This window comes from Exophiala oligosperma (assembly GCF_000835515.1).
Source record: "Exophiala oligosperma strain CBS 72588 unplaced genomic scaffold supercont1.15, whole genome shotgun sequence".
In the NCBI taxonomy this organism is placed as follows: domain Eukaryota; kingdom Fungi; phylum Ascomycota; class Eurotiomycetes; order Chaetothyriales; family Herpotrichiellaceae; genus Exophiala; species Exophiala oligosperma.
The window spans coordinates 86,332-100,050 of NW_015622832.1; the positions used below are offsets into that span (position 1 = coordinate 86,332).

At 52.5% G+C, this 13,719-nt stretch overlaps 4 protein-coding genes across 4 annotated transcripts; 3 read left to right on the forward strand and 1 right to left on the reverse strand.

Annotated features, from left to right (window-relative positions):
- Positions 1-33: 33 nt before the first annotated feature.
- PV06_10670 (uncharacterized protein) lies at positions 34-2,026 on the forward strand (the record flags this gene model as incomplete). Its single annotated transcript, XM_016412240.1, has 2 exons — positions 34-547; positions 621-2,026. 2 exons carry the CDS (start codon positions 34-36, stop codon positions 2,024-2,026), a joined length of 1,920 nt encoding a protein of 639 aa, XP_016257254.1.
- A 973-nt stretch (positions 2,027-2,999) lies between these two features.
- PV06_10671 (uncharacterized protein) lies at positions 3,000-7,516 on the forward strand. Its single transcript, XM_016412241.1, has one exon. It carries the CDS (start codon positions 3,513-3,515, stop codon positions 6,921-6,923), a length of 3,411 nt encoding a protein of 1,136 aa, XP_016257255.1. The 5' UTR covers positions 3,000-3,512; the 3' UTR covers positions 6,924-7,516.
- A 316-nt stretch (positions 7,517-7,832) lies between these two features.
- PV06_10672 (uncharacterized protein) lies at positions 7,833-11,102 on the forward strand. The gene is made up of 2 exons (XM_016412242.1): positions 7,833-8,072; positions 8,122-11,102. Exons 1-2 carry the CDS (start codon positions 7,885-7,887, stop codon positions 10,907-10,909), a joined length of 2,976 nt encoding a protein of 991 aa, XP_016257256.1. The 5' UTR covers positions 7,833-7,884; the 3' UTR covers positions 10,910-11,102.
- A 56-nt stretch (positions 11,103-11,158) lies between these two features.
- Positions 11,159-13,609, reverse strand: PV06_10673 (eukaryotic translation initiation factor 2 subunit gamma). The gene has a single exon (XM_016412243.1). The coding sequence runs from the start codon at positions 13,446-13,448 to the stop codon at positions 11,907-11,909; it is 1,542 nt and encodes a 513-aa protein (XP_016257257.1). The 5' UTR covers positions 13,449-13,609; the 3' UTR covers positions 11,159-11,906.
- Positions 13,610-13,719: the final 110 nt, after the last annotated feature.

Below are 13,719 nucleotides of genomic sequence, written 5' to 3' on the forward strand. Positions count from 1 at the left end.
TTTTCTGCTACAGACTCCCTCACTTGGCATACCATGAGTCCCACTAGCCGTCATCATAAACGCAAGGCCTCGAGCGCTGACGAGGTCGTGGACGAATTGCATCCGTACAAAAACCATGTCGCCACAGCTACTCAGGCACTCCAAGAGCTTGATAGCTCTGACCACGACACGGCTGAACATCGTCGGCATGGAATTAAACCCGATCAGAATGGGCCTATGTCGCCATCGTCTGAAAGAGGATTGCCATTGCAAGATCCCGAGAACAACTCTCCCGTTTTCAGACCTGACTCTCCAATGGTGCACGTCATCCAGACGGACACAATTGAAGTTGCAAACATCCCTGTGACTGCGGCTGGCCGGTCTGCTCCGACGAGCCACGAGGCCAATGGTGCATCGGAAAACGGCCTAGATCCCAATGGCGAGGATGAGCCCCGGGCTTCTGGATCTGCTGTTCCGAAACGTAAACGCAACTTTAGCAATCGGACGAAGACCGGCTGCTGGACGTGCCGTGAGCGAAAGAAGAAATGTGGCGAGGAGCGACCAATTTGTGAGTTCAAGCTTTCCATGCCCACTCTTGACAGTGGTTTACTAGATAGGTACTGACTTGTCTGGATCACCAGGCCGCAACTGCAAAAGGGGTGGATTCCGGTGCAAGGGTTACGGTAAATATCCCAATGACCCATCAGAATGGCCCAGCAATGCACCCGATCAGACCATGACTGGTGAACCCCTGCCAGTCGATCGAACAAGCGGTAATGCCGCAATGACACGCGATGACAACAGCCACCTGGCGACCCCCGAGTCTAGCCTTCCGGCCAACATCCCTCGATCAGAGATTGGGACTGTTACTCATACGTCTCAGATTCAAGCGGTGGCCCATTTACAGACTGAAGCTAGGACCCAACCATGGTATGATGCACAGCCGTCCTGGATTCCTCAACGACAGTCTACATCCCATCACCAAGAACAGCTCCCACGACTTCCTGAACTCAGTCAGCAGGATTACAATCCCCCTATCTCTACGCAAACATCACAAGAGATGCTATTGCCAACCAACCAGAACACATATCCTCCTCCTCCATCTATGGCCTCCTTCCAGTTTCAACAAGGAAGACACGAACCTGTCACGCTGCCTCCAGAAGTGGCGATCCCGCCGCCACCCGCTTCACAGGGTATTCCTCCACAGCCCATGCCTCCGCAGGTCAATCCTCCACAGCCGAATTCAACACAGCCCAATCCTTCACAGCCACAGGAGCGTCCAGTCCGAAACTGGGATCCACATCGTCCTCCCCGGCAAGATATAGGGACCAACCGTCCTCCACCTGAAACCGAAGCAACAATAATGCAAAGTCTACCCGAACCTCAAAGAGCTCCCACCAAATTTTTCGGCAAGGAGGACGTGGAGCGTTCGAAAATGACAAGGTCGTCACCGTATCAGCACCTCGATATAACACTGTGGAATGAGCGTGCTCGATGCAAACGTGCTTTGGAACGATATAACACATCGTACGATCTCGATCCGAGATTCAGCAAAGAGGTACTTCGAAACCTATTGATGACGGTAATTGACCCTAAAAAGGACACAACGTATGGGAACCCTTCACCAATCCCAGTGGCAGGAATGCTAGGAAATGGTGTTGTCATTGAAGCCCCTTTCAAATGCACCTACGGTTACAACCTGAAGATCCACCAGGACGTCTTTATTGGAGAGAATTGTAATATTGATGATGCTGCCGAGGTTGAAATCGGCGCAAGAACTTACATCAGGTGTGGCGTTACCATCATCACATCGACTGTGATGGCAGACATGATCGAACGGAAGGGCTGTGAGTCTCAATCGATCGCTGAGCCCGTCCGCATCGCCGAAGGCGTGACGATTGGCCCCGGAGCTGTGATTTGTTCTGGTGTGTCGCTGGGATATGGATGTACTATACATGCCTTTGAAGTAGTTAAAGAAGATGTCGGGCAATTTCAAGAGGTGGGGACTGGCAGCCGCCGTGCTCGACTGACCGTGAATACTGTCTAGTATTATAGGTGGCCCAAGATGCGTTAGCACAGGTTGGGATAGCCCAGTAGTTTTGCGTTGATAGTCAAGTCATTAGAAACCATGATGATTCACTTGGGTTTTGCTTGGAATTCGAATCTTCCCGTCGGATACAAGATATGTCGGGCTTTGAGATCCGAGATCCGGGGGGAAGCTTTAAATCTCCAGGCTTATCTTAGGTTGGGACCCCGATTTTAGTGCCCGGAGGGATTGGAAGACGCTTATAAAACGTCTTTGCCGCGTGGGTGAGGCCATTACCTAGGTAGGTACCTTACAGGTGGGAGGCCGAATCTTCTAGGCATGATCCAAAGTAACAATAATTTTCGAGACGAAGCAACTCAGGACACAGCGTGTGATGGCTCTGCAGGCTGCACTTCTGGGGATAAGGGATCTTCAGGCGGATTACCCGAGTATAGCCACGAAAGTCGTACTCCGTACTTGGCAGAATTGAGCAGACAAGAGAGTCATCGATAATATTGTGGGCTGCCCGTAACGAGACAATAGTCATTGTTCTTAGTCCGTAGAGAGTGCCCGGTGATCGATAACGCTGCCGCCGTCGAGCCAGAGGCCTGGCACTGGTGTCGCTTGTGGAACCTGGCACCAGGACTAATTATGCCAGTCGACGATTTAGGCTCTCTGTGGCTTGATTGTCTCGCTTTACCAAGTCGATGGGGTTGCAATAGGAGCCCGACGAACAGAGCGAACGAAAACGAAAAGCTGCAACGGAGAGGGACACAGGGAAAAAAAGAGGTAGATGCATGCTTGTGTCGAGGACTCGGTACTGCGTGCAGGATTGTATCATTATCACAGTCTCCATGCTCCAATGTACAGTAGACCTCCGGAGTTTTCTTCAGCCCTCGTAGCCTTATCTTAGCCGCATTCGTCCGTTCCCCCCTGCGCCATGTCATGGTCATGAGAGAGCGAGCCTTTCGCTCCTGCAGTCTCAACGTTGCCTTAACGACACCGTATTATCCGTACATGTTTTCAGCTTCCCTGTCTTGCTGCCCGTCCGCAGAAAAAGAGAAAATATATGAAAAATCCTCGAGTCCAGACCTTGACAACATCCCAGATCCGTCATCTCTAGCCGACGTGTTGTGACGCGAGCTACAACCCCCTCCTAATCCTTGCGTCTTCCACAGCCACCCCTCGCCTCGAATTTGACTCCTCGACCCCTTGAAGTGTTTGACATCTGTCGTTGCACGAGACGTTGCTATCTCACCCTCAGACACCCTCCCGCCGGATTCCTGCAACTTTGTGCTGTAGCACCACTTTTGCCATTTGAGAACCATCCGCGCCCCGGTGTGGCTTCACGACCTCAAGCGCAGTCAGGGCAAGACTACCGAGTCCCTACACTCTGATCGACCTCTTTTTCCGACTACGTGGCAGTGGGATAGGAAAAGAAATGACGGGGTCCGAGGCATCGACTGCCAGATGCTGAGCGACATGTGTGACGAATTCCTCCGGCAAGATGCGCCCAACTCAACCCTCCAACATATTCATCGCGCCGCTGCGCATACACCGAAACAGCAGTGATGATGGACCCAGTGCGTTATATAACGAATCCAATCCTACGGCGACCTTGACATCGGAGACCATTGACGACCAGGTCTTGAGTCATGCCAGGTTCCACAACTATCTCCGCGCTCTCTACACGTTCCAGCCCTCTCCGCACTCGTCGACCACCGTCACACTGCCGCTGAATGCCGGAGACATCATCTTGGTGCATTCGGTGCATGTCAATGGCTGGGCTGATGGGACACTGCTGGAGACAGGCGCCCGTGGCTGGCTGCCCACCAACTACTGCGAGGCATACGACCATGCCTCCATGCGACCGCTCCTGAAGGCACTGACCGAGTTCTGGGATATTGTTAGGTGTGGAAGTGATTACAATCTAAATCTGTTCCGCAATCAGGATTACATGCGAGGTCTGGTAGCCGGAGTCCGCGCACTGCTGGAACGATCCGATTGCCTGACGCGGGATGCCCCCCTTGTTCGACGACATGAGGCTATCCGACGCTCTCGCAAGAGTCTTCTCTCAGATCTCGCGCTGCTCGTTCGTACCGCCAAACAATTGCAGCAGGTGGTCACCGTCTCCTCTTCGCACAAAGACCTCGACATCAGACTCGATGACATGTTATTAAAGGCTTTCCGTATCGTCACACGCGCCGTGTTCTTCTTCGACGTGTGGACTGAACAAATTTCCGCCATAGTGTCGAGTCCAACCAGGTCCGAGGTCTCGCATGTCGACTCATCTGGGCCGCCGACATCCCCCAGGTCTAGAAGACCTCAGTCGACAATCATGCTACGGAATTCAACACCCACCGCTTCGAATGTGGCATCAAGGCGAAACAGTGCTGGGCCCGTAGCACACAACACCCCAGTTCGTCGGCAGTCTTCGACAACACACCGAATGTCTTACACTCGGGGAACTAATCAGAAAAATTCCAATCTCATCTCTCAGTACTTGCACAAGTCGTATGATGATTTTCTTACTGTATTGGCGTCCTTCCTGGGCTCCCATATGCAATCGAGGTCTTCTTCTGAGCTTTTGATGACCACCCAAAACGCAGTTCGCTCCTGTCGTCAACTCTTCGCCATTGTCGAGACGGTTATCGAACGAGACTACAGCACCTCTCGGCCCTTGATCCAGGCCAAAGACGCTATGTATTATGCTATTACCGAATTGGTACATGCCGCCAGACAGGTTTTCAAACCAATTCATTCCATGGACGATGAGCTAGTCTATCTTCCCGAAGAGGCACAAAATCTTGTCCGAGCAGCGACCGCATGTGTAAGTGCTGCAGGCCGATGTGTAGCTCGGACTAAAGCAACGCTCGAGGAGATTGGGGACTTTGAAGTCGAGAACATTGCACAGCTCGTTGGCAGAGGTTCTGACAGCTCCAGCACACTCGAGTCCACCAGCCAAGAAGTCCGATCCAGTGCTGTTCTGAGGCCATCGGTCCAACAGCCCGCCACTGTCGAGGACTCATCCCGGCGAGTAACAGAGAATGCACAAATCCCGATCCCTAGACGCATGATTACTCCTCCGTTGCCACGAGACACGTCCGAAGCCCCTCTGACTAGCTTTACGACTGCTGCTGCTCCTCAGCCCAGAGACGATGTCATAGTGGATATCATTCGATCTTCTCCAGTCCCCGAAGCAGCGTCTCTATATCCAAATGCTCATAGACGTGCTCCGGGGATCACTCAGCCTCCGATCGACAAGAGAAACCGAACTTCAGTGATGCTACCCATGGTGGAAAGTAAGGGCAGTGACAGCAGTCTCGACACCACCAATAGGCGTTCAGATCCAAGCAACTTATCAAGCGCTTCCACGCGCGTGGCCTCCCTATATGGTGGTGGCTCATTCACGGACTCTCTATCGGCGCAATCCACACCCGACGACCATTCGTTACTCGGCGACGACGACGACGACGTGGAGGCAGAGATCATGACACATACATTTGCCCAGGAAATCATCTTTAATCGAGAGGGAGTAGTCGTCGGTGGAACCCTGAATGCTCTGGTGGAACGCCTGACCGCGCATGACTCGACCCCGGATGTGTCTTTCATTAGCACAATTTACCTGACTTTTCGCATTTTTGCTCGGCCTGAAGAGTTTGCCTCTGCTCTCGCGCTCCGGTTCGATTATGTTGCGGTAAATCCAAGAATCGCCAACCCAGTCAGGCTCCGAGTGTATAATGTACTCAAGGGGTGGATGGAGTCTCACTGGAGGCATGACTGTGATGATACTGCTCTTCCCGTCATCGTCGGGTTCGCCAGAGAGTCCATGATGCCCGTCCTTTCGATGGCCGGCAATAGGATTTTGGAATTGGCTGAGCAGGTCTCGTCTGCAAATAAGCCCATAGTTCCGAGGGTCGTTTCGGCCATGGGGAAGACAAGCACTTCTTCCGCGACCTACGTCGACCCGAATACACCATTACCAACCCCTGTCCTATCGAAAAGCCAACTAAGTGCATTGAAGACGTGGAAAATGGGTGGTGCGACTGTTAGCATCCTTGACTTCGATCCGCTCGAGCTGGCCCGTCAGATCACTTTGAAAACGTCCAAAATTTTCTGCTCCATCTTGCCGGAGGAGCTGCTCGGGACTGAATGGACCAAGCGCAGCAGTTCCCTCGCTGTTAATGTCAGGGCCATGTCGACACTCTCGACCGACATTTCCAACCTTGTGTCAGATTCAATTCTGCAACTTGAAGAACCCAAAAGGAGGGCAGCAATTGTGAAGCAATGGGTCAAGATCGCGAACAAGTGTCTAGACTTGCACAACTATGATACACTCATGGCTATCGTCTGTGCACTGGACTCGACAAACATCAAGCGAATGCGAAAAACTTGGGAAGGGGTGCCTCAAAAGACGAGGTCCATGTTCGACGAGCTCTGTAAGGTGGTAGATGTGGCCAAGAATTATTCCGCCTTGCGTCAACGCGTCCAATCCCATCTTCCGCCATGTCTGCCCTTCATAGGCGTCTACTTGACCGATCTCACCATGGTCGATACGGCATATACAAACACGCGGCCATTGACGACTGATCAGGGCAGAATATCCGTGATCAACCTAGACAAGCATATGAACACGGCCAAGATCATCTCCGACCTCCAACGATTCCAAGTCCCTTACAGATTTGCCGAGATTTCCGAGCTACAGACGTGGATGCAAGATCAATTGGTCAGAGTTCGTTCAGCTGGCGACAAGAGCTTCCAGATGCATTATCGAAGGTCTTTGATTCTGGAGCCAAGAGAACCGAACAGAAGTCCCAACCCCGACATGCCACAGTCGGCCAAGGAAAAGGATAAATTCGACTTTCTCAATTGGACTCATCTTCTTCAGAAAGACAAGCCCGTGCCGATCCAGAGTTGATCAAAACAACCCGGCACTGTCGAGCATGAGCATGGCCTTTTTTTCCTGCGCCGCTTTCATTTCTTGTTATCCGCTGTGCACAGTTGGCGTCCTGAAGCTTTATACGAGACCATTATGATACCCCCGGGGACGGTAATCTGATTTTGTTCTGAGATTCTGATTGTGAGCAAGCGAGAATTTGTGCATTTTTTTGAGCATGTCTGGGCGATTTGGGTCTGGAATGTTTGCCCTCATTTGACGAGAGAGAGGCTCAGACGCAATGGGTGCGGTATCTAATTGACAGCCCTCGATGCATGCACCATGGCATCATGAACCCGAGGAAGATTCGCTGGGCTTCGACTGGGAAACTATAGCCCCCGTGTCGTTTTCCCCGCGTCCTTTTTTTTCCTCTTTGTACAGAATCTATCTATCCAGACTAATGGCCCGGAGGCATGCATGTGATTTGATGTTTGATGTACGACTTTGATGCTTTTTTGTCATAAATGATGATCCGAAGAGGGGGAGGCAGAAAGGAAAACGCTTCAAAGATGGAAGTTTTACAGGATAGGTCATAAATAGTCCGTACATAGAAGAACCACGTTTGTATCTCGGAACCTGCGACAGTCAGCCAGAAGTGAGGTCCATTTGAATCTTGCCGCTGCGCTCACATGAAGATATCTCGAGTCATGTCCTTGTAAACTTCCACAACCATCATTCATTGCTCAGGTATATATTTTTCCACTCTCTGCAACACTGTCAACCTTCTTCTCTTCTTGCACGCGGATAGTCTATGTCATCGTCGAGCATCGACCTCCACAAGGCTGACGATCCCGAAATCAGCCTCGTCTGCCTTTTTCTCCGCAGTTTCGGCCTCCACCCTGCGACTTTTGTAACTTTATGAAACTTCTCTCCGTGTCTCGAATCGAATCACGCGTCGCAAACGGCCATTGTGCCTGCGCTCTCACTAGCCATCGCTGTCACCATGGTGAAATTGCGCGTGGCTGTCAGAGTCATCTCTGAGGACCAATACTTGAACCATGCAGATCGTCCGGCGCATTTACCGATCGCAGGCGAGAAGCGCTTGCTTGTCGTAGTCCGAGAACCAGAGCGATGGCAGATTGGAACACTGGCCCTTGAAGTACAGCGAGCTTATAAAAGCTGTTACCAGCAGTAAGTCATGTTTCGTTGATCCGTCTGTCCGAGTCACTGACAGCTTCAGCGACTTACCCACCATCAAATACCTTAGGGAAAACGAAGACGATTACGATCTAGACCCACAACTCTACGTTTCGGACTTACTTGTTGATGAAGGGAAAGCTGCTAGAGATGGCGCTGACCAAAGAGCCACAATCAAGGTGATACTCGAACAAGGCCGGGCGGTAAGAGAAGGATCGGTTGCGATAGGCAGCCAGTTGGACCATCCTCAATACCAAAGACAATTCCAAAAGCCTTCCCGACCGCCTGTGCCAACATTTCCGGGAGTCACTTCGTCCCTTGGCAAACACTCTCTGCCGGCCGATCACAGCATTGCGAAGGCCAATGGAGCAAAGAGACCAAGGCAGGTCGAAGTCCGGGGTTCTCTCAGAGAGGAGAGTTTGGTGTCATCGATTGAGCGAGATGAATCACCGCAGCTGGTACAAGCTACACAGAATCAGGAGATGTTGGCAGATCCGAAGCACGAGTCACCAGAGCTGTTCAGACATATGCAGAATATTCCAGCTGCGACTCTTGACGAACTAGAGGAGCTACCGGAACAGCCATGCGACTTCGCTCCGCATAGTGAACGAAGAGGAGATTCCAGCGTTGGAGGAGTTGGTGGCGTACTCCAGGAAATAATGACAGAGATCTCGCCAGGTGCGACAACCAGACAAACACAGATACAGTCTCAAGCGCCGATCACACCCCCAACTGACGTACCCTCGAGACGATCGAGCTCTTCAAGAATACAACCGGCGACAGTAACACCTGATCAACGATCTACTTCGGCCAGCAAATTCAAGAGAAGAAATATCTACGACTTTCCAGCATCGGAGATTGATGATTCTCAAATGTCACCACGGTCGAGACAGGCCCAGCTTGGACAGACGAGGACGAGTGACCGCTTATCACATATCGAGCGGTTAGGGACCCCAAATGATAATTATGATGACCTTGAACGTCGCTTGAGTACACAAGAAGCGCTTGATGTTCTCGACATAGAGTCTGTGCTTGGAGACACCGGCATGCCAGCTCGTAATGCTCTCGGAATTGGACACGATGAAGGGGATCCTCTCAGGCCTGAAGGTGCAGAATATGCCATCTATGAGGACGAAGCGATCAGTGCGGACCCTGCCGTTCCTGATCCCTCTGCTACAGATTACCCGGACGCCGATAAAGAAAACAGGGCCTCAGGCCTCGTGCATGCACATCCAGAGCGGGAGGTCAGTACACCCCAAGACAGGGCAAATGAGCATCCAGAATCAGCTATAAAGGTGAACAGCACATCGAAAATCGACACGGCCGATATGGCCAACGAGATGGGCAATGAGGCCGGCCAATCTCACCAGAAGAAAACGAAGCAGACGGCTAGAAGAGCCAAGTCAAAGAACTCTAGAGTCAGTAGCCATGATGCTGTAGGAGATATTAAAACGGGAAAAGCTGTGCGGCCGGCCACCAAAGTCGCTACAAAACTACCTACCAAGACCAAAAAACCAAAAGCTCGGAAGAGGGAGCGCAGTGGAACACCGAGCCTTGACAGTCCTTCAGAGCAACTTGTGCAATCTCTCAAAGAGTCGGAACAGAGTTCAGAGCCAACAACCTTGGCCACTGTGAAACCGAAAGCAGCCGCTCGCCAAACGACCAGTTCAGCAACGAAAAAGACAAATCCTCCCGTTGGCAAACACCCGCAAGCTAAAGTCGAAAGTAGGACTATGGGAGATCATCTTAATGGGGACAATCATGCTGCGGAGCCCACTGCAGTAGTCGGAAACGTCGAAGTCAACGCCACACAACTCCAAGAACCTGCAAAGCCATTGCTCCACTGGGGCTCAGGCTCGACCACCTCTAAAGAGCAAGCGGCGAATGTCTCGGATCACTCAAAGTCGCTGTCAGGTACCAATGGAACTTTCGAGCCGAAGAAGAAGAGTCCATCCGTGCCTTACGGGCTGACTGAAGAGGAAATCAGGATCATGAAAAGCCGCGAAGGTATGACGGAAGAAGAACGTGCATCACGTAAATCAGCTGCCAGCCAGAAGGAGAGACCTCATCAAGTGCAAAAAGAGACGCCTGGGAAATCGTCCAACACCAGTGCAAAGTCGGCAACACCGCATCGCGAAACATCCGTATTGAACTTTTCGGGGGCGAAACAATCGGAGACGTCGATTGCGCCAAAGACGCCGTCAGTCAAGAACTCTTCGGTCAAATCATCTGTGACGGGTAAAAATCCCACTGCTTCCGAGCAGCGATCAGTCGGCTCGGCACCAAGTACAGCATCCAAGCCTGTCCAGTCTACCAGGAAGGGCTCAGTGGTCTCAAAGACGCCAGCTGCCCGCGCAAAAGCCAACGTCCGGACCCAGGTGACTCCCAAGCCGAACCCGCCTCTGACTTCCGTCCGTGCCTCGGCACCGACCATCAACTCGGCCAGGAGCCTTACCGACCTACGTGCTGCGCTTCGCAAGGCCGATCAAGCGGTCCATTCCACTGCGACGTCGACCTCGCTCTCACGTGCCTCATCGAGGCCCGGGCTCGGCAAGTCAGCGCTTCCTTCGTCCGACTCTGATGAGTCTGGCTCCGAATCGGATGGCGAAAGTGACAGTGAGGGCGACGGCGACGACGGGAAGACGGCCTCACAGAAGCCGAAGGCCTCGACCTCGCAGGGCGGCATGCAGAGGTCGACACAGGCCGGCGGGAGTTCTTCGCAGAAAGGGATCGGTCGGCCTGATCCGAGCATTCGCGACAAGAGCGCAGATTCTGACGACGATGGGGCGAGCAGCGACGACGACGACGACGGCGACGACCACCTTCTGTAGGACAGACATCGACGGCTTCCTCCCACGTCGGAATTCCCCGGCGCCACGATCAGCCGTCCACGGCGAGGACGCGCGGTTCCCACGCGCCAGCACCTGATCAGTCACATCGACGCTCATCGCGACCCCCCGGGCAGGTCGCACCGGTGTGCGACGTGTAAACGGGCTTTCAAGAGGCACGCCGACATGGTACAACACGTCGCGGCCGTTCATCAGTCGTCCGAGTTTTGAGGACGAAGATGGCGACGGCGATGACGATGACGATGATGGTGAGAGACACACAAGAGAATACGGGGATATCGAATCGAAAGTCTTGGAACGATCGTGAATGATGTGTGTTTCTTTTCTTTTTCCTTTTGGCCATGTTTTTCAATTCATCTATCTCATTCTTAAAGCGCCGACCATTGTAAGAGCAGTCAGTGTCTCGATCTGGGACCCCAATGTAAGACCCCGTATCCATGATCCCACACAGAGAATAGTCTGCACGCCTCTATTCCGTGCCCAAATTCTCGAGTTACCGGCTAGTAGCGTACACATGTCTCTTGACTCGCGTGCGGCTGTAGACACGAACACCACTGCCATCACCACGAAGTAGCCTTTTCAAACGTTCAGCACCACCTTGTTGGTTGAGCTTTGTGTCCCTGTCCCTTTCCCGTCTCGGATTTGTCGTTTGTCGTTTCTCGTCTTTTACTTCAGCAGGGCTCGAGCGCATCAACAAATCCCGCTTGATCTCATAATCGGTTCATCTCATCTGCCATAGCAGCAGCAGCAGCAGCAGCAGCACTGCCGGTGTATGCTCAATTTTCAAAATCATCTATGCCTTCTTTGGCCGACGTTCCATGACTCGACCCCGCATTCCTTCGCCATTGCCCTGCTCCATGGTCGTCTGGGACTTCGCGTGGATTTTTCGGGCGTCATCGACCTGAGAGCCCTGGTAAAAAATTCTCGCCGCTCTCCATACATGACAACCCCGACCTCCTGCTTCTGAATAGCCACACTTCTAGGAAACTTCTGGCTCGATGGTGTTTCCGGCCACAATGTTCGCCCACCCAATCAGACGCCAGTGCTTCTCGATTCTTCGACTCAGGGCGATTTTCTCCCCGATCGCGGTACAAGCAGGGTTTGTGAGCGTCAGCTTCGCGGCATCGGCCTTGACGCCCATAACCTTCGCACCCGTCGCCGTGCTGCCAATGTTCACCATGAGGACTTCGTTCTTGGCCAGTTTCGCGACCTTGGCCTGCTTGCCGTCGGCCGTCTTGACACCCAGCAGTCTTCGAAGCAAAAAGTAGTTGACTTCAAGTTCCATGTAGATCTCAGGTAGGTTGCCTCTTAGACCGAGAACGTGTCCGACGAGACGATCGGCTCTGCAGAGGGTCGGGTCGACACGGGTACCGACACCGATCAGGCCACCGGGCACGGCGAATTTGAGATCGTTGTGTTCGGCAAACAGACTCACCACGCGAGACATGATGGGTCGGCAGACGGTCTGGCCTATGGCGTCCTTGGTGATGATACCAGGTCGGATTTCGATTTCGTCACCGAGCTTGAGCACACCCGTCAGGATGGAACCGCCAGCAACACCACCCTTTAAATCTTCAATTTCGGCACCGGGCTTGTTGACATCGAAAGATCGGATGACAATCATGTGTGGTGCGGCCTGGAAGTTTCGTACTGGAACAGGAATCTTGGTGACCAAGTACTCGTTGATGGCGTCGATGTTGTATTTCAATTGGGCGGAGATGGGGATGATGGGAGATCCATCTGCGACGGTTCCCTTGATGAATTTGAGGATGGACTCGTAATGCTGCTGGGCGCCTTCCTCCCGCATGAGATCGACTTTGTTCTGGAGAATGATAATGTGACTGAGCTTCATAATCTCAATGGCTGCCAAATGTTCGGACGTTTGCGGCTGGGGACAGGTTTCGTTGCCGGCAATCAGAAGCAGTGCGGCATCCATGACCGCGGCACCGGAAAGCATAGTACTCATGAGAATATCGTGACCGGGGCAATCGACGAACGAAACGTGACGAAGGAGTCTGTATGTGCCGCTGCATCCATCTCTTTCGCAAGGAGGATCGACCTCCTTTTCGGACTTGAAGCTCTTGTAGCATGTCGGCCGCGGACATTCGGGGTTGTCGCACTTGTAGATCTTTGCGTTGGCATAACCAAGCTTGATTGTAATGTTTCTCTCCAGTTCGTTCTTGAATCTGACCGTCTGCACTCCCGAGATGGCCTTGACGACGGTGGATTTGCCGTGAGCGACATGGCCTATAGTACCAATATTGATCGTCGCTTGTCTTGCGATGATTTCAGGGGAGAGGGGGGTCAACTTTGAGACGTCAAGGGTGTTTGGGTCGGGTTGTTCTGGGAGAGGAGGGCGAGTGACTTGAGGTTCGGGTATGGATGCGGAGGTTCCCTTTTTCAGGGCGGACTTGGGAGGCTGATTTGTCTCTTCAATCTCGTCGACATCATTTTCTTCTCCAGGAGGGGTTCCTGGCTGGGAAAACTCATCATCCGAGGGTAGATCGCCGTTGGTGGCCATGATTGCGGTGGATGATTCAAAAGTCTGTGCTCGTATTTTCAGAGGCAAGGTATGGGTTATTGGAGTTGCCGATGTGCGACCACAGGGTTGGGAGCCTGTTGAGTGGTGTAGTAACAGTCGTCGACAAGGTTGATTGAAGTGTGATGGTGATTGCAACGATGTAGATTGTCGAGTGTCGCGGGGTCTCAAGTCCAAGTGCAAAAATTGTGGCATTTCTCGCCGCCAAGAAATGACTCACTCAGTGTTTATGTCATACAATGTTCCAGCGACT

Excerpts from the sequence above, each read along its gene's own strand:
- PV06_10671 (XM_016412241.1), top strand. The coding sequence starts at position 3,513 with ATGCGCCCAACTCAACCCTCCAACATATTCATCGCGCCGCTGCGCATA.
- PV06_10672 (XM_016412242.1), top strand. The coding sequence starts at position 7,885 with ATGGTGAAATTGCGCGTGGCTGTCAGAGTCATCTCTGAGGACCAATAC. Across the intron at positions 8,073-8,121 it reads TATAAAAGCTGTTACCAGCA|CGACTTACCCACCATCAAAT; the intron begins GTAAGTCATGTT and ends TGACAGCTTCAG.
- PV06_10673 (XM_016412243.1), bottom strand. The coding sequence starts at position 13,448 with ATGGCCACCAACGGCGATCTACCCTCGGATGATGAGTTTTCCCAGCCA.